The 26,897-nt window shown below is 38.6% G+C and overlaps 2 protein-coding genes and 1 long non-coding RNA gene across 3 annotated transcripts; all 3 read right to left on the bottom strand.

Annotated features, from left to right (window-relative positions):
• Nucleotides 1–404: 404 nt before the first annotated feature.
• LOC113013673 (obscurin-like) lies at nt 405–15,086 on the bottom strand (the record flags this gene model as incomplete). Its single annotated transcript, XM_026154765.1, has 10 exons — nt 15,074–15,086; nt 4,252–4,524; nt 3,031–3,312; nt 2,405–2,695; nt 2,005–2,262; nt 1,506–1,754; nt 1,227–1,334; nt 911–973; nt 771–830; nt 405–442 (listed from the first exon to the last, which is right to left on the bottom strand). Coding segments are annotated over exons 1-10 (1,635 nt in total), but the record flags the coding sequence as incomplete, so codon positions are not given.
• A 2,506-nt stretch (nt 15,087–17,592) lies between these two features.
• Nucleotides 17,593–18,437, bottom strand: LOC113018968 (uncharacterized). Its single transcript, XR_003271892.1, has 5 exons — nt 18,398–18,437; nt 18,287–18,302; nt 18,116–18,207; nt 17,940–17,990; nt 17,593–17,789 (listed from the first exon to the last, which is right to left on the bottom strand). It is a non-coding gene; the product is annotated as an uncharacterized LOC113018968 (long non-coding RNA).
• Nucleotides 18,438–19,381: 944 nt separating this feature from the next.
• On the bottom strand, nt 19,382–26,283 carry LOC113013666 (basement membrane-specific heparan sulfate proteoglycan core protein-like). The gene is made up of 5 exons (XM_026154752.1): nt 26,054–26,283; nt 25,656–25,916; nt 23,785–24,057; nt 21,890–22,141; nt 19,382–19,443 (listed from the first exon to the last, which is right to left on the bottom strand). Exons 2-5 carry the CDS (start codon nt 25,876–25,878, stop codon nt 19,382–19,384), a joined length of 810 nt encoding a protein of 269 aa, XP_026010537.1. The 5' UTR covers nt 25,879–25,916; nt 26,054–26,283.
• Between the last annotated feature and the right edge of the window lie 614 nt (nt 26,284–26,897).

Below are 26,897 nucleotides of genomic sequence, written 5' to 3'. Positions count from 1 at the left end.
CAAAGAGACAAAGTGATTTCCAACATGTAAAGATATTATGAGCTGAAGACATTTAATAATGTGAAGAATAAATCAGCCTGCATGGCAGCAGAATTACTGAGAGAGCTTCCTGATGTGACTTCAGAATAAACTGCTGCATCAGCTGCAGGACTTGATTTTCCTGTGAATGAAGAGAAGATCATTGAAAACAATAATGTCATTAACCAGGAGGAAACTGGATGTCTCCACTGATGCAAAGACAATTGAGTATGATAGATTTTAATCAGCTGATGAATTGTGAATACATAAATATAAACTGTAAAATAAACAGATTTACATTGTAAGAGCAGATAAACATGTTGAACAATATTCAGTGGAGATGATGGCAGACTTTGCTCACCTTTGTTTTTCTTGGCTTTTTCTTTTTTGGCCTGTTTGACCTCAGCATACATCAGACTGTCCTCTAAAAGAGACGTCAGAGCTCAGGACACATTTGTTCAGCACATATATGATACAAAGATGTTGGATACACATGGAATTTAAACTTTTTGCAACTACAGTGAAAGAAATCTAAGTGAAATCATTTGTTGCCTGTGACACTTCAGCTTTGCATGTGTGTGTTTTGTGATTGAGGTCTGAGTCAGAATCTGTGGATGCTGTGATTCAGTAAAGCTGAAACACTGATCAGTAAGTGAATAACTAAACTCCATGTTGACCTATAATTACCTGCAAAATAATGATGTGATGACACATTCAAGTACAAACACTGAATGAGACTGTTGTGACTGTACCTGCAGCTCCTGTCTTCACCTCAGAGTAAATAACACACTCTTCTGGTTTGTGATGCTTCCCTGTTAAGATGATCAGATTAATTCACAAAAGAAAATAATTAATACAATTTTTTCCCCCACACAATGTGTGCTTTGCATACTCCTCTTTTCAAAATCTTTAAGCTTAATGAGAGAATATGTGACATCTCGGGTTTCATCTGGAACTGCAATAAAAAAAAAGAAAAGACAAAGAAAAAGTTAAATGTTTATAAACATATCACGAGATAGTCTTCTTAAATTTCACACCTTTTTCATATCTAGGTGTTGCGTGCTTTTCGAACTGGAGTACACCAATTTCACTGTATTCAACTTGTGTGATTACATAAAGATAACAGTAGTATTAGTATATGTGTGAATAATTAAAGTGTGTGTACTAAATAAACTCTCTAATACAGAGTGAAAAGAAGAGGCTCTTACACTTGGACTGTCTGCAGCAATACAACAAGAGCAGGAGAATAATAATGAGAGAGACTCCACTAACCAGTCCAACCATCAACCACACAGGAGATGAAGAGCTGTCAGCTCCTGACACAGTTACGTAACAAAAAACAGAAATTAATTAATAAATTATAATCTTATAAATAAATACATTCATAAAATAGAGCCAAGTGACTTTGAGACTTAAATCAGACAATCTAACGTTCCTTCTCAGTCATTGGTTTATAAAACTCCATCACATGTTTTGATCCTGCTCACCTTTAACTGACATCCAGCTCTGTGCTGACTCTCTTCCTGAGTACTGACACTTGTAGAAACCTTCATCAGACTTTGACACTGCAGAGATCTTCACCTCCCCTCGGGGATCATTTTGAATAAGTTTGTCATTGTGATAGAAAAACACATTGGAAAGTATTTTTTGTGTTCTCAAACTGCAGCTCAGACTAACAGAAGCTCCCTCAGTCACAGGATGAACAGGACTCACCAGGATAGGACCATTACCATCATCTGTGACACAATCACACACAATTGTTTCAGTCACATCAGCTGATGCACACTTTGAGAAAAAGCTGACAAACAATAATAAGAACAGATTGTACAAATGTTCATCATGAAGATCTGATCTTGTGTATTTAAAACTGCTGTATGTGTTTTATTTTTCCCACATGAAATGACTTCACATACAGCAAAGCTGGGACAAATGTTCATGTGACGTCTAAATCATCCAAATCCAAGAAGTAAATGTATAATAACATACTCTGTACAGTGATGTTGACTGCACTGCTGAACTCTCCTGATCCAGACTCACACCAGTACACTGCAGTATCTGACTTTGATGTGTTGATGTCACATGTGGATCCAGTCATTCTCCTACAGTCAGAGAGTCGGCCGTCCTCAGAGAACTTCCTCACTCTCCACTCAGTGAAGTTTCCCTCACAGGTCAGTGAGACAGAGTCAGAGGTGAAGTGTTGCACTCTGTCAGGACTCACTGTGAGAGACGCTGCTGAATGAACATCTGGAAACGACATGCAGTGAAGAGACAAAGCTCACAGATGTTAGGAACAAAAAATGTCAAATTAGTATTAGAAAAAAAATAATGAGCTGAACCTTGGTGGATTACAGTGATGACACAACTTATTAGACAGAATCAAACTGACCTGCAGACCAGACAAACTTTGGTTGACTGTGATCAGTGTGATACTCTGGGTCTCCTCTTCCAGCTCTGCACACATATCCTGCTGTGTGTGTCTGTCCATGAATGATGTAGGAGTCCTGTGCAGTCCCACTGCCATCAGGTAGCAGCTCATAACTGGAGGATTTCTCTGATAGATCAGGAACAGCTTTATACCAGTAGAAGCTCCATCCTGCAGACGGATGTTCAACCTCACAGTTCAGAGTTACTGAGGCTCCAGGACTCAGCCATGATGGAGACACAGTGAGGACAGATCCTGTTGGAAAGTAATGAATATTATTTCGTCAGGCTCACTCTCCGTTTTTTCTCAATGCTTTTCTCAGTGTTTTTTTCCCCCAATATGTTTTCCTTTTTTATGTTCTGTTAATCTGTGATATTTATGTTTCATATTTGTATTCTTGTGAAAATTAATATATTTTACTTGACTAGAGAGCACTTTTAGTCAGTTCCCATGGACTCTACATTTTACATGACTGTTCGTGTTCAACAATTTCCAATAAGAGCCGTTACCGTGAAATATAATTTTGTTTTTCCTTCATAGTAATCCTCAGTCATCAATCTATTTAACATTGTTGGTGAATACAAACTGACCAGTTTTCCCAATCCTGACTGACTGGCTGTCCTCTGTGTAGTAAACTGGGTTTCCTCTTCCTCCTCTGCACCTGTAGAGTCCTTCCTGTGAGACACTGATTTGTCCATTTGAGTGAAAAACTGCATCTTGTGTGGTCAGGGCTTCAGAGGATTTCTCATCTCTGTACCAGTAGTATTTCCATCCAGATGATGATGATGGGTTCACAGAGCAGCTCAGTGTCACACTGCCCCCTACTGGTATGATTAAACTTTGTGCTGTCAGTTTGGCTTTGGGTTTACTTGCTGTTGAGGTGACAGGAAAAAGTACATCAGTACATCACAAAATACAAATGTTGCACAAACAAATTGCTTTTAGATATTTTGTGTCCTGTGTTGGATTTTTTCTGCCTTGTGAATAGCATCTGATGCAGACCCATGTATTTATTTATATATTTGTATAATAATAATAATAATAATAATAATAATAATAATAATAATAATAATAATAATAATAAGAACAAAGTTACCATTAATAGTCAGAGTTCACAGATAGTAACTTTCACATTTAGCTCAAAAGTGCAGCTTTCCAAGTCTTAATGCAAATTTGCATCAGACAAATGTGTTAAAAGAAGGCCCTTTCCATTGTGATGCAGACCCAGTTTTCTGTTCCATTACAGAGCCTATAACACCTTCAGACAGACCTGGATCAGTGTCACAGTTATCTGGGTTGAGACACTTATATAGATGATTTTCAGTGAAAACATGTTCAGATTCTGAATTAATGTAAAAGCACTTAATAAGTACACAAAATGGCAAATTAATATTGAATTCTGATTTTCACGCTTTTAAAAACACAAACTACTGCAGATTAACTGGCTCCACTCTGAGGTTTGATTTTGTGAATGAGGAACTGAAACCCAGTGTTAGTCAGCTGGTTCAACTGGAGCAGAAGAGGATGAGTCAGGGAGAAACTCTGAGTTTGTTAAAGAAAACCTGTCAGAAGCCTGTTACCATGGTAACTTGGTAACCTAACTCAGAGTTAGGGTAAGTTAACTGTCTTTCTGGAACAGAAACCCAGGGTCTCTCCTATCAGACAAACTCACAGTTTACAGAGAATGTTGTTAGCACAGATCACATAATGATCCATTTCAGTTTAACAGAAAACTAAAAATTCAACTCAGACCACTCTAGAAACAGAACAAACAGATTCAGGTCTTTCAGTTTGTTACTTTTGGAAATTACCGGTTTCAGTAATGGTGACTTCATTGCTCTCTTCTGTGAAGTAAACTGGATCTCCTCTCCCTCCTCTGCAGTGGTACAGACCTCCTTGTGAGACACTAATAACTCTGTTTGTTTCACCTTCTCTTATGAGCTGGATTTCAGAGGAGACTGAATCACTTCTGAACCAATAAACATTCCAGCCAGCAGAGCCCTCCACAGAGCAGTTCAGTGTCACACTGCCCCCTGCTGGTATGACTGAACTTTGTGCTGTCAGTGTGGCTCTGCATTTACTTGCTGTTGAGGTTACAGGAAAAGAGAAATATCAGATTTTCACTTGCTTCAGGAAGAACTTTGTTATAGAAATAATAATAATAACTTCTTTTTAAAAGTGCCTTTCAAATACCCAACAACACTTAACAATAGAATAAAACACATAATAGAACAATGACAAAATGAAGAACAACTTCTAGACAGAGAGATTCCCACACCCTGGGAGCAGATCAACTGAAAGCTCTGGTTTCCATGGTGCTGAGATGGAAAGAAGGCACAACAAGTTGGATGTGAGCAGGCAGAAGAGGTGGTGCTTATCAGGTTAGAAAGTTAGGGAGGAGCGAGGTTATGACGGGCCTTGAAGGTGAGCAGAAGAATTTTGTTTACTATCCGGAATTTCACAGGGAAGTGAAGTTTGTGAAGAACAGGAGTGATGGTAGGAGGGGGTACTGGTAATAATAATAATAATAATAATAATAATAATAATAATAATAATAATAATAATAATAATAATAATAATAATAATAATAATAATAATAATAATAATAATAATAATAATGCGGGCAGTGGACTTTTGAACCAGTTGAAGCATATGGAGGGAGTTTTGGGAGAGACCATGCAAGAGAGAATTACAATAGTCAATGTGGGAGGTAATGAGACTGTGGACAAGACTGGGTGGAAAGAGAAGGACATAATCGGTTAATGTTGCGTAGATGGAAATGGGCAGAACAAGTGAGATTATTGATGTGAGATTTATAAGATAATAAACTGTCTAGGATGACACCAAGGCTCTTAACTTGAGGTGAAGGGAAAAATGTGGAGTCATCAATAGTGAGTGAGAATAAGTGTGTCAGAGATGCCAAGAGAGGAAAGTCTGTTTAGAAGGATGGCGTGAGAGATAGTGTCGAAGGCTGAGCTCACATCCAAAAGGACAAGAATGTTGAGAAAACAAGAGTCAGCTCTGAGTATTCTGAGAAAAGATCACACTTTACACATTCACTCAGTCATTTAGCTTCTAGCACCAAATAGAAAATATTTACTTGCATGTGACACATGTCTTCATGCAAAAACTACAGATGCCCTCTGATTTATTCTTCATCTATTCAAAGACAAATGCTGCGCAAACAAATTACTTTTAGATGTTTTGTGTCCTCTCTACATTATCCTTTAATAACACTCAAAGGTAACATGACACTGAATGGTGTCTGTTATTCCTGTGGGGGCTGCATCATATTTACACAGAGCCTACTCTCCCTTTGCCTTTGTCATATGGAAATGACAGTAACATCACATAAAATACAAAAACAGTATTTCACACACTGTTTGAAAACAGGGAGATTCAGAACACTGTAGGTACTATTTCTGTTATTGGTAGAGCATGTGACCATCAGTGTTGCTGCTCTATCCAACAGGTGTACTACAAGCTGACATTGGTGGATTAGAAAGCAATGTTGATCTTAAAGTCAGTTTTCTGTGTCATCAAATTAGTTAGACTTTCTATTATTCTAGGGTCTTTACCTTACTGACTGTTAACTGAGCTGAATTGATTTAAGTGGTCTATGAATAGACGAAGAATAAATTAGAGGGAATCTGTAGTGTAGTTTTGTATGAAGACACTCAGTCTAATGTGCCAGAAGCACCAAACAAATCACTGAGTGAATGTGTAATAATTTCTATAACAAAATTCTCCTTACAGCAAATGTTCACATAAAAATATTCAGTTACAAATCCAAATAGAAGCATAAAAACTTTGTTGCTTTTATTTATTTATCTGTGTGTTATGTGTTTTATTTATTTCCCCACAACTAAAGAAAATACCGAAACAACACTGCACAAGAAAAGTTAAATATGTAATATTTATGAGCCTGTTCAAAAGGGAAGTTAATTGGTTCTGGACGTTTAAAGTGTTCCAACATTTTAACATAATGAAAATTTGTATTTAATATTATTTGTTATCTGTCCATCTCATGTATAGTCTTTTTTCCCGACAATTTTGGCAACTGCACCAGATTTTAGTATTTTAAAATGTTATATAAACTGTTAAAAAATGTGTTAAGAAATAATTTAGAGTGGTACAGGAGGTGTGAATCTGGAAAGCAATATCATGCATATTCTATAAATGCAAAGCAAAGAAAAATAAATTTCTCACCATCAGTATTTATGTAGAAGAGTGTACTGAGCACTAAAATAAAGATTGAAACATCAGAATCAAACTGTCAGAAAATCAAACAAGACAAGCAATGAAAAACAACCATGTATCCAACATAATGCTCCAGATTAAACTGAGCAAAGGCACCAGCAACATTTTCCTTAAGGATCATAAAATTAAACCGTTTTAACCAGTTATAGACTATAATGCTCACAGATTAGAAGCTTTTTTTTTATTAACTAGTGCCATTCAAACGAAGCTAGAAATGTACTTACACAATAATAAGCCCGTTATGCAGTGCAAAGTGTATCCCATCTTCAAATCTAGCCGTGCCCCACTTGGATCCTCGCCAATCTCAATCTGACTGTTTACTTAATATAAAATATATTTATTATAAATAAAAAATGCAGAATGATGAGAAGCTGCATTTAATACAGACAAGAGCAGAGCTCTCAGCTTCTTCTGGCTGTGGCCTCTCTGTGCTTCCTTTTTTTATACAAACCTCACACAGCTTCTGTAGCTTTGACCACAGCAGCTGTGTGACGTGTTTGCATTTCCTGTCTATTGTAAGCATAAACATTTGTTTCTTGTGTTGTTATATTTCTCTATTTTTGTGTTGCCAGCTGACATATTTCTTGTCTGACCTGACACTTTTTTTCCCTAACACTGATAGATTAGTCTGAAGTTTTCTCTCTCTGTTTCAGAGCTGGATTGACCTCATATTTACATTGTCCTTGGGTTCATTTCATGAGTATGGCGTATTATTGATATACCACCTGATTTGCTGTTAGTTGTTCACAAAATGCTTCTTCTTTTTTCCATCTTTCTGAAATGTGTCAATCAAATATTTCAGTTATTTGGAATAACAATAACAATAGCACATTTGCTAGACTGAGTTTCTACTTTGGAGCCTGTATTTTCAGTGAAATATGCAAATATGCATGCTTATATTGTGTTTCACTGTGAGCTCAGGTATTATCATGCAGTACTATAGTGAGCAAAGCTCCCTTAACCTCAGCATAGATCTGTAAATCTTATCATGTTGTGGTTGAGTTCCTGTTTTAAATTTGTTTGTCACCCCAATCGCAGGAAATAACAATTTGTGTGGTTGAACTGAAACAGCAGACTTTCATATTTCACAAACTAAAGGCAACATTTAAATTCATTCAATTTCTAATTTCTAGTTTAACTTATTGGCATTAAGACATAAAATCTAAAGACAACCTGAAAATGACATGAAAAAAGTCCAAAAAACGTTACAATTGGCAGATGTTTACACACTTTTATATACATTAGCATGATTGTGATGGTAATTTTGTCCTTTTAATGGTTTATGTGAACTGTTCTTATTCCAGGGTGAAATTGTACAGCATATATCTTTCATGACTAAAAAACAGGAACTTGGTGCACATGTATGACTTCTTGATTAGAGACAATCCAAGATTCAAATATTTGCATCACAATGGTAAACATGGCTCTGTCCCAGCTTTGTGAGAAATTCGAAACAGGTCAATATTTTTTTTCTTAAAAATGGTACATTTAAGATGCTTTCTACATTTTATTTTGAACATATGGATTTATGAGATTTGCAAATTACAGCATTATGTTTGTTTTTGTTTGTTTTTTCATTTCTATTTTAAACAGTGTGCTGACATTTTAAGAACTGTGTTTGTATTTTGAAGCTAAGAGTTGTACACTAACAGGAATGTGACACAACATGAATGTGAAAGCAGTTTTATGTTTACATAAAAGCAGTTCAATCAATCATCAATATTGTGAAAATAATTTTGACCATAATCATGCAACCCTAATAAATGAGAAGACAATTCATATAACGTGTTTTTAATAAAACTACTTGCATGCGGGAATGGTTGGTTAGAGTTTCATGTGTACAGCAGTTGAGCTCTCTCTGATAACAGTTATCACTCTGAAGCAAGTTATCTGATTTTTTTTGCCTAGTGAAGAGATGGTACAGATAAGCTTGTAGGTATGTGGTAACTTACAGTTATACCACACAAAAATATTAGCACATTAGTTTATTTGGGTGATACTGAGTGTAATTCTCACCATCTTATCATGGTTTCAAAACTTGTGAATCTGAAAGGACAATAATGTACAACAAGGGTCTATTTTCATGTTCATAAATTATTCAGCAATACTTCTTGTTTTGATTTCATTAGTTCAGTTAATAATTTTTTTTAATAATAATGTAAACAATGAGAACAAAGCATAAAGAAATTTTTTTTTTTTTACTATTGCTAGAATACTATACCTATACCTTTATTTTTTAAAAATAAAACAAATCATGATTGAGTTTAGATATTAGTTTCGATTGAATTATTTATGTTATTTACAGTTTTATTTCCTAATCACACTACTCAATCTCTTTTTTGGGACCTTTGTCCAAACTCAAATAAAAAACTAGTCTTTGTGGTTTCAGAGCTGCAGCATCATTGTCCTGTTTAAAAGTAGTTTAAAAGTAGAGACATTTCATGTCAGCCAGGCTCAGTTTACATTTCACAGTCAGTTGTTTTTGTCCTTTTTAAATATAAATTCAGAAAAATCATTAATATTATTCAAGTACCGGCAAATCATATACAAATGTGCACAAAAAGCAAAGTCAAATTTCCACTCTGCTCTTGGCTTGCGTTCCTTGTTAACGCTCTGCTGTGTGCTGATAACATAAAGCATGACATCTGCTGAACGGAAGACTTTTGACTTGAACCACAAGCTGCATTTCCTCTTTCCTTGGTGGCCCGCCTGGAAATCTTTCAGTAGATAAAAACAAGCCTGTGACAAAAAAACAAAACAAAACAAAACAAAACAAAACAAAACACGTAAGTTCTACATGTAAGTCTTAAAGGCTACTCGGGCCAATATAGAATTTTTTTTATTCCTTCTTGAAATTTATCAGATTTTTTTTTGTTTGAAAAATGTTTTCAAAGTCTTACATCTGTCAGAAATTGTACAACATTCTCAATTTTCAAAGAAGTTTATTCAAAGACATCAACATATGTCAAAAACAATCTGCTGGGCTTCATTCAAGAGCTTTAAAGTTACCAAATCTTCTACTGAGGTTTTTGTTGAGTGTGCGAGTTGATATCAACAGCAAATTTCTCCATCATTCAAAATATGACCTCACATTTTAAAAACCCTGATTTTGTTCCAGATTTGTCTTTAACTCTTTCAAGTTTGAATCATGAAATTAATTCCCACAAAATTATTTTTTATTTTAAATGGAACATTTATTGAACCTTCTGATATATTTTTTTTAAAACTTAAACATTAATTTGTATTTAAGTTTTATTTTATTTATTTTTATTTTATTTTAACATTTTTTGCAATTTATTGCTTAAAAGAGCATTACGATATTTATTGTGTTTACTGTTTACTGGATTTACATCTTGATTAGTTGGTGAAAGGATAACAAATAAGAATAAAAATTAGAATTATAATCATCATTATCTGGTGGCTGATCATGAAGGAGAGAGGAGTAAATCTGAGAGTCGCTTTGGATCTCTCTTTTGTGTATAGCCGAGCTTTGATTAATGTGCAGAGACTGAGTGAGACCAAAACATGAAGGAAATACTGTCGGTTTAATAAAGAACATGTAAAGTGAGGTTTAATGTTCAAAAGGAGGGATGAGTGCTGCTGTACCAATGTGCTAAATAATGGATCAGTAAAGATAAAAAGGTTAATTTTATTCCATTGTTTTGTGCTCTGTTTATTAAACATGTTATGAAACAAGATCAAGTCTTATCCTCTCACTCTGTGTATCAACACAGCAGGAGAAAAAGAGTAAATAATACAATTCTCCAAACGACTGATAGATGATACAAGAAATAAACTGCTTTCAGTTTTAAGCACAGTGTTGATCAGGCAGGCCACAAAGCTAACCTCAGTCTTTGTGTTGCGGATCTCGATGTCATCCCGCACCTGCAGATGGCGGACCTGAAACTCTCCTGCTGTACATATCCGAACGTGAAATCTTATGTGCTGTTTAACCTTGTTTGGCCTGCCAGCACCTATTTGTATCTTTACAAATAGCCACCCATCGCTGAGTTTGCACGCTAATTTTGTCTCAGATGATGTCATAGTGTTTGTCGCTGCTGTCTGTTGTGTTGCTGCTGCAGGTTTCCCATTAATGCATGTCGTTTTGTGTTGTCAAAACAGCAACACACCACTGAATGTCAATAGCTTGAGAGTGTCTAATCTAGGGCCTCCATCCTCAAATCAATTTATTTTGTATGCAGTTATTAAAATGCTGCCTTTAGACTGTGTAATTAAATATATCTGATCAGAAGATATAGCCATACAGCCAAAACATAGCCGGTTACATGCAGACTTAGAGGATGAACTGTACTGTGCAAGCCTTTACAGTATATTTATCCACATACTATTGAATCCACAGCACACATGACAGGCACAGTGGTTTTAAGAACACTGGGCATAATCTGAAAATAGTCACAGAAGCATAATAGGATATGGTGTTTGCAGTGTACAGCTGAGTGTAGCTTGTAGCTGCTGACTTAAGTTTAAAAGGAAGGAAGCCCAGAAAGGGTGTAGTAAAAAGAAGACAAACTCTGAAGAAGAGCTTCAGTTATGAACCACACTGCCTCCTACTAACCATTCTTTGCATTACACCAGTGACAAAAAAATATCTCCATATTGCCTGTATGTATGTGTTCAGCCCCCTCTCAACAAAAATTGTTGTGCAAAAGCTTGTTTATACACTTAGATTCAATCATGAGCCCTCAGTTTCTCACAGACATTGAAAATATGTTTTACCTCCTCTAACACACATGCCTTCATTCTATACTCATGGCCACCTTTTAATGTCACAGATGGGTCGATACTTTCTCTTGATGAATCAAACTGCAGTGAAGAGGTACAAACAAACTCCGTACAGTGATGTTGGTGCTCACACAGTCCAATCATAACCATTCTGTAAGGATTCAGTGATACTCTGTCAAAATAATACTTCACTTAATAGACTTATCACATGGCAACATGCCATGATGCAAATAATACATTCTGAAGTCAAAGTCTTTATCACTTACCATCAGAGGTGTGGGAAATATTTAACACCGAGCCAAGTAGATGAATTTATTATTCCTTAATCCATCCATCCATCCATCCAGCCTCTTCCACTTATCCAGGGCTGGGTTGCAGGTGCAACAGCACAAGCAAGGATGCAAAGACCTTCCTCTCACCATCTTACAATGCTGTGATTGCAGCCATTCTCCGACTCTCGGTGAATGGTACTGATAGCCACTGATCAATGGTCTTTGATCAGTGATTGTTGATCAATGGTCATGTCAATTTGCATATTAACGATCAAGGAACTGACCTTACAGCCGATTGTTCATTCAGTGGGCTGGTTTCAGGCATTATGCACATGTACTGTTTATAATGTTAGGGAAACCTGGTGTCAGCTGAGACTGAAGACGCCACTTGGATGAATGACCAAATGTGTCTCCCACTGAAAACATTAGATCCAGATGAAAATAACATTCCTCTCCCCTGGCTACCACCTCGAGCTTAGACAAGACTGCTAACATTTTTTGATATATTCTTTATAGATTTTAAATCTATTTTAGAAACTACAAAAAAGCATATATATATATATATATATATATATATATATATATATATATATATATATATATATATATATATATATATATATATATATATATATATATATATATATATATATATATACCAGCTTTTTGTAAATTCCTTGGTTAAAATCTTGGTGTCACCTTTTACTACTGTTGCAGTAATTGGATAATATTCGAATGAAAGCAATAAATCAGATACTGCTTCATTGTATAAAACACTTTAAGAGTGAACTGGACCAAAGCTGGCCTATAAGTGGCCGGCAGAGGGAGTGTCTGCTTCCCCTATAATCAGAGGAAGCCCAGACAGCAGGACATTGACTTTCTATCTGTTTTCACACTGTGTCATGCATACTTAAATGTGCCGGTGAAAATTATTACTATTATTTCAATATAGGCAGATCATATGAGCATTTGTCAAACACAAACAGAACAAAGTCAAAGTCTTCTCACTGTACTCTTGTCATCATTCCTTGTTAACTCTCTTCTGTGAGCTGATAACAGAAAACAAGACATCTGCTACACAGAAGACTTCAGGCTGAAACCACAGGCTGCATTTCCTCTTTACTAGGTGGCCCAAACAGACATCGTGAGGCCTTACAGTGATAAAAATAAGCCCGTGGGAGAATAGTCAGTAACCACCAACAGTATTTTACACACATGTAGGCTGCTTAAAAGAACAAATACTTAATTCTGTAATGCCATCATTGCAGTTTGATGTTGTGTTATTCTTGCTTAAAGTTGCTTCATGGTGAAAATGTATCACTGTATTTCTTTGCAGATTTGAATAGAATATAATTGTCAAGAATGTTTTACATCTATCAACAATGCAATATAGGTCCCTCTACCATCTGGCAAATTTTCCTTTTCACTCTTGCTGCAATCCTAGCCTAGCTTCAACAACTCTTTTCCATTTCTTTATGGTGGCTCATCAACCGTATCTTTGTGGAGGTATCAGAACTATGCGCATCACCCTTTTCTTCTCCATTCTTCATACATCCCCTCACTGTCTAAGATTGTCTAAACTATCATTTTCCCCGATTTGGTCGATCTAAATTCTTTATTAATATGGGTCAAATGTGACCTGGAACAACCTCAATATATCTAAATTTTAACAGGTCAAAAATCGGTCAAATTTGAACTTAACAATATGTTAAAAGCTACAAAGCACAGAGAGTTTATGTTAAAAAAAACAAAAAACAAAAAAAAAACACACACACACATATGATCTTACTCTTACTTAATTTAAAAAGCTCTCTAAACTGTACATTTTTTCTTCTTTTGCTTTGTACTGATGTCAGCTCATGCAGCAATTTACTTGATATGGTTATGGTCATCAAATAGCCATCTGTGTCCCCAACCCCCTCACAGTGTGTGGGTGTGGGTGATGCGCCGTTCACTTTGTGGTGGTTTTTTAAGGTTTGCTGTGACACTAAACACAGGAAATGACCCTTTAGATGGTTGATCTTAAGCAAAGCAAAATCCTTTAAATGAAAAAATTAACTCTAAAAACATGTGTTTATTTATTTATTTTCACCAGTAACTCTAAGTGAGCTCAGTTTGACAAGAGGATTTTGCACAGACATGAGATTCGAGTTGTGCCTGTGCCTCCTCCCCCCTGCAATAACAGACCAGCAGATGTCTGTGCCTGGAGATTAGAATTTTGTTGCATATAATTAACATAAAAGTAAATAATAATAATATATATATATCTATACACATATAAACATACATATATTTTGTATTGTATGTTTCGAAGTTATAGCTCCTGTTGCTACTATTGCTGCTGAGACTACTTTCGACTTTATATTCCACATCTACTCCAGTTGCTCCTTCATGCCGGGGTATTTCTCTGTTTTCTCGTGCTCCTTCTTCCTACTGTTGCTGTCTGCTGGGTAGCCACATATACCACAACTGCAGTCTACTGTTCCTTGTCTACCACCACAAAACTCCCCCATAAAGTGCACTGATGATTCAGTTCACTTATTAGCCTATTAGCTGTGACGAATAACAAACACACACTCATATAATATCTAATTAATTGCATGTTTACTCCTACAGAACTGTTCATATTTGGTCATTATCCATGAATATGTGACTAGCACTGTAAAAGAGGTTGTAGGATATAATATAATATAATATAATATAATATAATATAATACAATATAATACAATATAATATAATATAATATAATATCCAAAGACATGCAGCTTGTGGGGATAGGTTAATATGGCAGCACGGTGGCACGGTGGTTAGCACTGTTGCCGCACAGCAAGAAGGTCCTGAGTTCAATTCCAACATCAGGCCGGGGTCTTTCTGTGTGGAGTTTGCATGTTCTCCCCGTGTTTGCGTGGGTTCCCTCCGGGTACTTCCGGAGGAAGATGGAGATGGATAATATAATATAATCTTAGTCTATCATGATAAGTAAATGAATTCTCTGCACATTGCTTTTCTCCCCCAATACCTACAGGAAACACAAGCAGTATATTGCTGCTTACAATAAGTTTTGAAAGGTTCTATCACATATTAAATTCAGTTTACAAGGTCTGGTGTCTACTGGTGTCTTTTCATCTTAACAAAAAAAATAAAATCTAGTATAGCCTGAAAAAAAAATTAGCTGAGCTGTCAAGAACATGTCAAACCAAAATGCAACTAATGCCTCAATTATACAGTCTCTCTCTGTGACGGTACACCTTCACTTTATTTCCATGGCTTCAGATCACACCAAAAGTGTTACTGGGAAACTTTTTTTCGCACTAATTTCTATTAAACATTTGCATGCATGACCTCTGCCCCTTTTACCTGCTCTGTGCATCTTGACAAAGCTTGAGAGAAGAAGAGAAATGAGAGACGCAGATGCATCTGATGTATTTCAAGAGTTCCCTAAAACAGTGGTCCTCAACCCCTGGGCCTCGGACCGGTACCGGTCTGTGAGTCGTTTGGTACCGGGCCTTGAGAGTTGAGGTTCAGGTGTGAAATGTATGGTTTTCAGTGCTTTTATCATTAACTCGGCTTCCCTGGGTCTTTTCCCATGTTGTAGTTGTGTGTCTTATTTTGAAAGAACTGTTTAAGTGTTACCATAGCGACCAGAGAGCATTAAGGGCAGAGAGAAGGATGTTACTCTAAATGTATTTGGCACATTTCAGGAGGATGCTGCTGATAAAGTTACACAATTACACAGTGAATTCATGTTTATTATTATATTTACAAAATGCCACAGTTTTTGTCTTGGTTGTATCATTTTATTTTGTTGTATTTATCGGCGACACCTTAATTCCAGGTCCGTGAAAATATTGTCTGACATTGCCCTAAAACCATGTTGACCAATCAGAAGCTTGAAAGGAGATCATGTCTTATGGAAATCTGAAACACACTTATGTACATACAACCAGGTTGTCTTTGTTAGATTTATTGAAGTAACCAGTAAGTAACTAGTAATCAAAGAAGTAAAACAGACCATCAGATAAAGGCAAAAAGGAGACCTTGTGCTACTCAAAGTGGTCTGATGTGAAATCAGCATCATACTTAAAATTTACAGCATCTAATGAAGTAAACATCACAACACTCATTTCTATACATGCATATATATATATATATATATATATATATATATATATATATATATATATATATATATATATATATATATATATATATATATATATATATACACACACACACACACATACAGGGAGTGCAGAATTATTAGGCAAGTTGTATTTTTGAGGAATAATTTTATTATTGAACAACAACCATGTTTTCAATGAAACCAAAAAACTCATTAATATCAAAACTGAATGTTTTTGGAAGTAGTTTTTAGTTAGTTTTTAGTTTTAGCTATTTTAGGGGGATATCTGTGTGTGCAGGTGACTATTACTGTGCATAATTATTAGGCAACTTAACAAAAAACATATATATACCCATTTCAATTATTTATTTTTACCAGTGAAACCAATATAACATCTCCACATTCACAAATATACATTTCTGACATTCAAAAACAAAACAAAAACAAATCAGCGACTAATATAGCCACCTTTCTTTGCAAGGACACTCAAAAGCCTGGCATCCATGGATTCTGTCAGTGTTTTGATCTGTTCACCATCAACATTGCGTGCAGCAGCAACCACAGCCTCCCAGACACTGTTCAGAGAGGTGTACTGTTTTCCCTCCTTGAAAATCTCACATTTGATGATGGACCACAGGTTCTCAATGGGGTTCAGATCAGGTGAACAAGGAGGCCATGTCATTAGTTTTTCTTCTTTTATACCCTTTCTTGCCAGCCACGCTGTGGAGTACTTGGACGCGTGTGATGGAGCATTGTCCTGCATGAAAATCATGTTTTTCTTGAAGGATGCAGACTTCTTCATGTACCACTGCTTGAAGAAGGTGTCTTCCAGAAACTGGCAGTAGGACTGGGAGTTGAGCTTGACTCCATCCTCAACCCGAAAAGGCCCCACAAGCTCATCTTTGATGATACCAGCCCAAACCAGTACTCCACCTCCACCTTGCTGGCGTCTGAGTTGGACTGGAGCTCTCTGCCCTTTACCAATCCAGCCACGGGCCCATCCATCTGGCCCATCAAGACTCACTCTCATTTCATCAGTCCATAAAACCTTAGAAAAATCAGTCTTGAGATATTTCTTGGCCCAGTCTTGACGTTTCAGCTTGTGTGTCTTGTTCAGTGGTGGTTGTCTTTCAGCCTTTCTTACCTTGGCCATGTCTCTGAGTATTGCACACCTTGTGCTTTTGGGCACTCCAGTGATGTTGCAGCTCTGAAATATGGCCAAACTGGTGGCAAGTGGCATCTTGGCAGCTGCACGCTTGACTTTTCTCAGTTCATGGGCAGTTATTTTGCGCCTTGGTTTTTCCACACGCTTCTTGCGACCTTGTTGACTATTTTGAATGAAACGCCTGATTGTTCGATGATCACGCTTCAGAAGCTTTGCAATTTTGAGACTGCTGCATCCCTCTGCAAGATATCTCACTATTTTTGACTTTTCTGAGCCTGTCAAGTCCTTCTTTTGACCCATTTTGCCAAAGGAAAGGACGTTGCCTAATAATTATGCACACCTGATATAGGGTGTTGATGTCATTAGACCACACCCCTTCTCATTACAGAGATGCACATCACCTAATATGCTTAATTGGTAGTAGGCTTTTGAGCCTATACAGCTTGGAGTAAGACAACATGCATGAAGAGGATGATGTGGACAAAATACTCATTTGCCTAACAATTCTGCACTCCCTGTATATATATATATATATATATATATATATATATATACGGTATATATTATATGGCTATATATGAGAAATGAATTAATGCCTTTGGCAATTCAACTTCAATGACCCATCATGGCAGAACAGAATCCAAACAGTGATAGGACTTAGGAGAGTTTCCCCTGGAGTCTAAACTCTGGTGGTGGTGAAGATGAAGACTGAGGCTTGGATGGAGCTCTGACTGAGGTGTTAGTGAGGTGGAGATTGGGAGGATGTGGGTGACGCGAATGAAAGTCTGCAAGGGAGAACGATATAAGAGCACTGACATCCAAAGCATGCACACAAATTTTACTTGTCATCAGTTCCTATTTCAATTTCAGAATAAAGGCTTCGTCAGATTTAGGACACATGTATCCTAAGAAGTCTATTAAAGTTTATACTGTACCACTTCGAGTGATTCCAGAGTTTCTGATCGATTCATAGACAGAAAGATCACCTACAGGAGAGTAAAATACAAGAAATAAAGTAAAATTAGTTTTATTTTGTTTGTTTTTGTATGTCTGTATCTTTAGTGCTAAATGACTTTTAATAGTTACAAAAGTTATCATTTTTAGGGCTGACCGTGGAGAAGAGAGGAGTAAATCTGAGTGTCACTTTGGTTAGGAGTTTGGGGTGCAGCAGAGGATTGATTGATGTTTGGAGACTGGATGAACCTAAAACATGTCGTGTAAATGTAAAACTCATGTTTAACATTGTCATGCTTAAAAAGAACAGAAACAGTACTGTACAAACCTGTTTCTACAGCGATCTGTCAAAAAAGGGAAAGAAATGCATACTGTAATCCCTTTAAATTACCAGAATGTATAAACCCTTCAGTCTAATATAAATATGTGGTAGTCTCACCTCTTATCCTTGTGTGGCAGCATATACAGCACAACAACACAGGAACAGTGAGTAAACTTCCAAAAACAAGTCCAATGATGAAAGGCACAAGAAACGAGTGGCTTTCACATCTGAAACCTTAAATTATAAAATATAAAACAACATAAACGATGGAATAACATTTTGGATGTAGAGAGCACAAACTCTGAGTGGTCAGTGACAGAAAAGCATAGATTACAGCTAAAGTCAGACTAAAATGAAGAAGTCAAACTACATGTATCTCTTAAAGACAATAAATGTGATAAATACTACTGAGTAAGAGTAAGTTAGTAAATTAAAGAAATATGAACATAAATCCAAGCAGGATGTCCTTAAAACTCCCTGAAAAGTCTTCAGTTAATCCAAATTGCTGCAGCAAGAGCAGCAATCTAGGGACTAGATTACTGACAGGGACTAGAAAGAGAGAACATATTTCTCCTATATTATTGGCTTCCCTTCATTGGCGTCCTGTTAAATTCTGAATTGAATTCAAAATCTTGCTCCTCACATACAAGGTCTTAAATAATCAGGCCCCATCTTATCTTAAGGACCTTATAGTACCATATCATTCCATTAGAGCGGATCGCCCCATGCGTGGGGCTGGATGGCGCTAACGTGTCAACGAGCTAACTGCGCTAACACGTTGATGCCGTGCACCCCCACGCACGGGGCTAGATGCTAGCTGTTTCTTACTGTTAAAAAGGAGTTTTTCCTTCTCACATTTGCTGAAGCACTTGCTCATAAAGGGTCATATGATTATTGGGTTTTCCTCTGTTTTCTTTGTATTATTGTATCGTCTTTACCTTACAATATGAAGCACCTTGTGGCAACTGTTGTTGTGATTTGATGCTGTATAAATAAAACTGAATTTTAATTTTTACAATTTTTTTGAAAATATATAAAATGATTTATTCAATTAGAAATTTATATTAGATGCCTGAGTTAGCTTTTGTTGCTTGATATTTTTCATGGCTGGGCAAAAATATTCACAACCAGGAGGTTGAGGAAATGCAGTAGCATGCAAGGACCTGGAGCCACACATATGAAAAATGCTGCAGAGACAGCCGTCATTGGCTTTGAGGTATGAACCCTGAGTTGGTTAATGTGTTTCACCACACCAGACGGTCATAGCATGGTTTTGTGTGCGTACACCATACCAAAAAAAATAAATAAATAAAAGCTGTGAGATGCCAAATTGACTCCAAACCCACAGGTAGCAGGACCTGGCTATCGTTGATGTATTAAAATGTTGAGCGATAGTAATAGATAAATAAAGAAGAATCAGCCCCTTCATCAGCAGTATGAGCTGCTGGCATCTAAATATTGTTTTGTTAACAGATTACTTTTATTTATTACTTATTTCTTTTGTTGGTAGTACCTATATTCATCTTTTGAGAGCGATAAACAGAAAAGTTGTATCTGGTGTTCTATTCCTGTCAGGATTTTGCTATAAATTGAAACAAAAGTAATTCAGATCTATTGTACAACAAAATATAACAGATTCTCATTTTGGCTCCCTAGGTTTTGAGAATTTTAGCAGTTTCACAATCAATTATATATATATATATATATATATATATATATATAAACACCCAGCACGCCCCTGCGGGCGGTTTATCCTTCAAGCTCGGGTCCTCTACCAGAGGCCTGGGAGCTTGAGGGTCCTGCGCAGTATCTTAGCTGTTCCCAGGACTGCGCTCTTCTGGACAGAGATCTCCGATGTTATTCCCGGGATCTGCTGGAGCCACTCGCCTAGCTTGGGAGTCACCGCACCTAGTGCTCCGATTACCACGGGGACCACCGTTACCTTCACCCTCCACATCCTCTCGAGCTCTTCTCTGAGCCCTTGGTATTTCTCCAGCTTCTCGTGTTCCTTCTTCCTGATATTGCTGTCATTCGGAACCGCTACATCGATCACTACGGCCGTCTTCTTCTGTTTGTCTACCACCACTATGTCCGGTTGGTTAGCCACCACCATTTTGTCCGTCTGTATCTGGAAGTCCCACAGGATCTTAGCTCGGTCATTCTCCACCACCCTTGGGGGCATCTCCCATTTTGACCTCGGGACTTCCAGGTTATACTCGGCACAGATGTTCCTTTACACTATGCCGGCCACTTGGTTATGGGGTTCCATGTATGCCTTGCCTGCTAGCATCTTGCACCCTGCTGTTATGTGCTGGATTGTCTCTGGGGCATCTTTACACAGCCTGCACCTGGGGTCTTGCCTGGTGTGATAGACCCCAGCCTCTATGGATCTTGTACTCAGAGCTTGTTCTTGTGCTGCCATGATTAGTGCCTCTGTGCTGTCTTTCAGTCCAGCTTTGTCCAGCCACTGGTAGGATTTCTGGATATCAGCCACCTCCTCTATCTGCCGGTGGTACATACCGTGCAGGGGCCTGTCCTTCCATGATGGTTCCTTGTCTCCCTCCTCTTTCTTGGGTTTCTGCTGCCTGAGGTATTCACTGAGCACTCGGTCAGTTGGGGCCATCTTCCCAATGTATTCTTGGATGTTCCTTGTCTCATCCTGGACTGTGGTGCTGACACTCACCAGTGCCCGGCCCCCTTCCTTCCGCTTAGCGTACAGCCTCAGGGTGCTGGACTTGGGGTGAAACCCTCCATGCATGGTAAGGAGCGTTCTTGTCTTTATGTCAGTGGCTTCTATCTCCTCCTTTGGCCAGCCTATTACCCCAGCAGGGTACCTGATCACGGGCAGGGCGTACGTGTTGATGGCCCGGATCTTGTTTGCAGCTTTTCTAGCGGCCTCTTCATGGTTCCCATTTGCCTGCGGGATCCCCAGGTACTTGTAACTGTCCTCTATGTCTGCAATGTTGCCTTCTGGTAGTTCAATCCCCTCAGTTCTGACTACCTTCCCTCTCTTTGTTACCATCCGACTACACTTCTCCAGTCCGAACGACATTCCAATGTCATTGCTGTGTAGCCTGGTAGTGTGGATCAGTGAATCGATGTCTCGTTCACTCTTGGCATACAGCTTGATGTCATCCATGTACAGGAGGTGGCTGCACCCTGTTTTCGTGTCTTGCCCACCGATGCCTTCTTGTTCCAGTAGCCCACTTTTCGTCAGGGTGCCCTGGTTCCTCAACACCTGACGCGGACCTTGTTGATCCGGGCGACGTCCGAGCCGGCATGCCTTCATATTTATCTGTCTCGCTCATGTCTGCGGTAGGCTTGCTTAGCATAGGGGGTCTAGCCTTAGGACCCTTACTGGATACAGACGCCCCAGGCAGGAATCGAACTTACGATCCTATATATATATATATATATATAGGATCGTATATATATATATATATATATATATCCCTTCTTTTGACTCTGCCTTAACCAAGTAGTTTAAGACATGGGACAAAAATAATGAATAATGAATGAATCAATAGCAAAGAAAATTTTGTCAGCTGTTAATTTCATGTTAATTATGGATTTCATTTGTTTTATATCTGAACAAAATACAACACTTACCATTTGTCTCAATTGTGACTGAAACACTGTCCTCTGTGAAGAAAACTGGGTCTCCTCTTCCTCCTCTGCAGTAATAGATGCCTCCTTCTGCGACACTGAAAGTGTGGGATGATGTTCCGTTTGTTATTCTCTGGGCTGCAGAAGACTCTGAGGTACGTCTGAACCAGTAATATCTCCATCTTGCAGAGTCGTTCACAGAGCAGTTCAGGGTCACGCTGCCCCCCAGTGAGGCCCGAGGTTTTTCAGTTTGTGCTGGTCAGTTTGGAAAACACAAGTAAAGCATTAAGGTAGAAAAAAGATGGTTACTTTATTACATCTTAATAGAAAAGAATGCCAATATTGTTAATTATTATACATGTAATCCATAACATCGATGCAGGACATGCAAATCTCATAAATGCAAATTTTATTCACAGTATAAGATAGAAAACCTATCAAAATGTTTAAAGTGATAACATGTACAATTTAAATAAAAAATATTTGCTAATTACTTATCCTTATCAAGGTCATAGGGGGGCTGAATTTCTATCCCAGCTACCACAAGGCAAGATGCAAGGTACACCATGGAGATGTCGCCAGGCTGATGCCCTGGAGACAGACCTGGGGAGGGTGCACAAGTTGAGCACCTACTTGCTGGGCCTTAGCCCACGGGGCCCAGCTGGGTGCAGCCCAAAAAAAGGACATGGGACCACCCGCCTGTAGACCTGCCATCCACAGGAGGCAGGCAAAAGGGCGACTGCAGTGTGTGCTTGGTGGCAGTCAATGGCATAAACCGTGGCAGACAGATTCCTGGCAAACCGATGGTTTGTTCTCTGCAACTTCAGGTTGGGGAAAGGGTCCTGACTGTGATCTGCAGTTATGCACTGAACAACAGTACCTGCCCTTGTTGAAAATCATGGGTGGCTTGCTTAAGAGTGCTCCACCTGGGGACTCTGTCGTCTACTGGGAGACTTCAACACTCATGTGGGAAACTACACTGAGACCTGGAGGGGTTTGATTGGGAACAATGGCCTGCCTGACCTGAACCTGAGTGGTGTACTGTTACTTACTTTGACAGCATTCTGAGGGAGACTGCGGACATTAAGTCTGAATGGACCATTTTAAGCACCTCCATTGCTGAGACTGCTGCACTGAGCTCCGGCTGCAAGGTGGTTGGTGCCTGTAGTGGTGGTAACCCACAAAACAACTGGTGGGCACCAGAGGTGAAGGGAGCCATCAGGCAGAGGAAGGAGTCATGTTGGGCTGTTCAGCTGAGTTTAAAGTGGCAGAAATAAGAATCAGCACCTCCAAGTCTGAGGCTTGAGGTCCTCAGCTGGAAAAGGGTGGCATGCCCACTCCAGGTCAGGGATAAGTTGCTGCCCCAAGTAGAGGAGATTAAGTATCTTGGGGTCTATTTCACAGGTGAGGAGAGGAGGAGATTTGGAGATCTGCAGTTACTGGTTTCCTTTTATACACTCCACCTTAGCACTTTGTGACTTTGTGTCATGGTATCTGGTCAGGTGTCCCAGTATTCTGAGTTTTAAATGTATTCCTTCCTCAGGGTTCCTCCCTCGAACATACCCTGACCATTATTCTCATCACAGCCATCTGTTATGTGTTTTTTAACTTTTTGAGTTTACTATTAGCCATTTATCATCACCTTATCTTTATCAAAAATAAAACATATAACTGATAGATTCTGTTATTTCAAACATATGAGTGTACTGGTTGGAAAACAACTAGCTAGTTAATAAACAAACTGGAAGACTGAACAACAAGATAGAATCAAAATATAATGGAAATACGTTCAATTGGCTTTGAAAGTATTAAAGTATAGAAAGACAGACAAACAGTGCAGATCACAAATACAATGAGTCACTGTGCCTTGTCAGAAATACTGTAACAGTTAAACTCACAGGTTTCCTCCACAATGAATTCACTGCTGTCCTCTGTGTAGTAAACTGGATCTCCTCTCCCTCCTCTGCAGTGGTACAGACCTCCTTGTGAGACACTAATAACTCTGTTTGCTTCATTTCCTCTCATGAGCTGAGCTTTAGAAGAGACTGAATCACGTCTGAACCAGTCAAACTTCCAGCCAGCAGAGCCCTCCACAGAGCAGCTCAGTGTCACACTGCCCCCTGCTGGTATGGTTGAACTTTGTGCTCTCAGTGTGGCTCTGGGTTTATTTGCTGTTGAAGATACAGAAAGAGAAAAAACAGTAGATTGATGTCAATTTTCTTTAACAAGAATTTTGTTATGAAAACAATCACACTTTATACATTCAGTCAGTCATTTAAATTGTAGTGAGCTCCAATGTTAAGAAGTGGCTCGGACTTCCCAAATGCCTCATCAGCTTTGGACTCTATAGCAACAGGATACTGTCATTGCCTATCGCTAGCCTGGTAGAGGAGTTTAAATGTGCCAAAGTGAGGCTTGAGATGTCACTCACAGACTCCCGGGACCCCATGGTGAGAGGCACTGCTCCCACCCTAACAAGTGGGAGAGTGTCAAAAAGAGGAAACTCTTCTGGGGAGTTTCATCATCCGAGCAACACACGATGTGCTACCTTCCCCAATAAATCTGCAGCTGTGGTTTGGAAAGGACCCATCCAGCCCCCTGTGTACAATCCCAGCCACACTCAAGCACATCTTGGTTGGTTGTAGGACTAGCCTTACTCAGGGCAGATACACATGGAGACACAACCAGGTCCTCAGTTCTCTAGCCGAGAAAGTTGAGTATAAAAGAAAATCCATCAAAGCTCAACCTTTCACAAACCAAGAGGAGCGTCAGTTTTCATCAGCATTTATCCGGGAGGGAGACAAGCTGAAGCCAAGCCCCTCAAACCCGGACCTGGGCCCACTGAAGGTTGCCAGGGATTGGCAGATGCACGTGGACTTGGATCAGAGGCTAATTTTTCCCACCGAGATCATAACAACTACTCGTCCTTTGGTCTAACTCCCCAAAAATGGTACCATGGGAGGAAGCAATTGAGGAAGCTTTTGAGCTTAAGAAGCTCAAAGTACAGAGGCTGGAAGATCAAGGTGTGCCCAGTGGAAGTGGGGTGCAGGGGCTTTGTTGCCAGTACAACAGCAAAACTGCTTAGAGAGATTGGGATCAAAGGACAGGTGCAACGGCAGGCTAAACGGCCGGGTAAAAGACCGAAAGTTGAGGCATAACGATGAGTGCCGCTGGTAAAGTTTCTGGGCTGCCTTTTCTCATAACAGCCATTCCTCAAGATTTTGTCCATTCAAAGCAATGCATTATCAGGGACTGTAACATCTAGTCCTTTTACTGAACCTGATTTTTCAAACTGTTTTTGGAGTTTATTATATATATTACATCTCACCACTTTATAGGGTCATGTATCTTTGCAAAGTAAAAAATGACCTGTGCTCATATAAAAAAAAAATCAAATTTAGAACATGATAGACACGTGGAATCATTATAAAGCTGGTTTTTGTTTTGTTTTGTTAGTGCTGTTGTTAAGAATACTTTTTTCTGGAAAGTCATAATTTTGGAAAGTGGGGTGGGGTGAAAGTCATTAGGTCCCTTTACCATCACCGTCACCACCACTGCCTCAGACTCGGTGCAATCTAAACATCCCCTCAGTATTTTAGCTACATGATGTAGAGGCACACATAGACTGACTAAAATTATCAAAAGATTTTACTGATTTCTTAACACTGTACATTCCCTTTTGAGAAATAATATTATAGGTCTCCCTTTCCTGTCTTTCACATGTGTACATTAAATCTATTTTTTATGTATGCTAGACAGTTCAACTCACACAAGACAATCAGTGTGAAGGGGTCACTCCATTTTGCTAAGAGATAGTCACTGCTACCCCGACATTTGTAGTCTCCACTGTGGGACACTGATAATCTGCTGATCCTGTATTCACTGGATGTTTCAGGGATGTTTGGGTTTGGTGATTTCCATTCATATGTCATCTCCTTGTCTTCCCCTCCTTGGATCTCACATTGAAGGATGATTGTCTCACCAATGAACATCTGAGGCCAACGGTGTTGCGACTTTACAACATACAGGACTGTTCCCAAAAAACAAACACAATGTGAAGAAAAACAAAAAAATAAAAAGAGAAAAGAAATTAACAGGTAAAAGGTTTATGAAGTGTTACTTTGATGTCAGTGATTAATATTTGTTATTTCAAAATGTAACACTCACCCCGTTTCTTAATTTTAACTGGAACGCTGTCCTCTGTGGAGAAAACTGGATCTCCTCTACCTCCTCTGCAGTAATAGATGCCTCCTTCTGAAATACTGATCGTGTGCTCTGATGTTCCAGCTCCTATTTTCTGAGCCACAGAAAACTCTGAATCACGTCTGAACCAGTCAAACTTCCAGCCAGCAGAGCCCTCCACAGAGCAGCTCAGTGTCACACTGCCCCCTGCTGGTATGACTCCCTCATGTGCTGTTATTAAGGCCCGAGGTTTACTGGCTGTTTAAAGCAAAATATAAAACAAGTAAAACACAAAGATATGACTTGCAATACATTTGTTATAGAAATTTTTAAAAAATCATTATCTGGTTTGTTAGCTATTATGGACTGAAGCTATTAAGTTTTCCTTAATAACTTATTAAGGCAGTAGAGTTTTATGTGATATCAGTCAGCCATATAGGTAATTTGTGCTGGGAGCATCTGGCAGAGTCCCCAGTTATTCATTGTTTTTTTATTTATGCAGGTAAAAGCATCATTGAGATTAGAGATTCCTTTTTTCAAGAGAGACCTGAATGTCACAAATCTCCCTGGTATGGATATCCTATCTATTCTCAATATGTCCTGGGATTGCTCTGGGGCTACCTTCGGTAGGACATGCTTGGAACACCTCACTGAGGAGGCTCCCAGGACATCTGAACCACCTTGTGGTTAATGCCAGTGTGATTGAGGATTTCTTTAAAGTATTACTTCTATATCCAACTGTATCCTGAACTAAGGTTGCCATATTTCCATGGTTGCACTGCTTTGCTTCCTGAGTCACATGGTCGTTTGCCAGGATCACTTTTAAGTC

The sequence above is a fragment of the Astatotilapia calliptera genome, chromosome 3 (genome assembly GCF_900246225.1).
Source record: "Astatotilapia calliptera chromosome 3, fAstCal1.2, whole genome shotgun sequence".
NCBI classification, from domain to species: domain Eukaryota; kingdom Metazoa; phylum Chordata; class Actinopteri; order Cichliformes; family Cichlidae; genus Astatotilapia; species Astatotilapia calliptera.
This window is presented reverse-complemented; position numbering and strand designations above follow the sequence as displayed.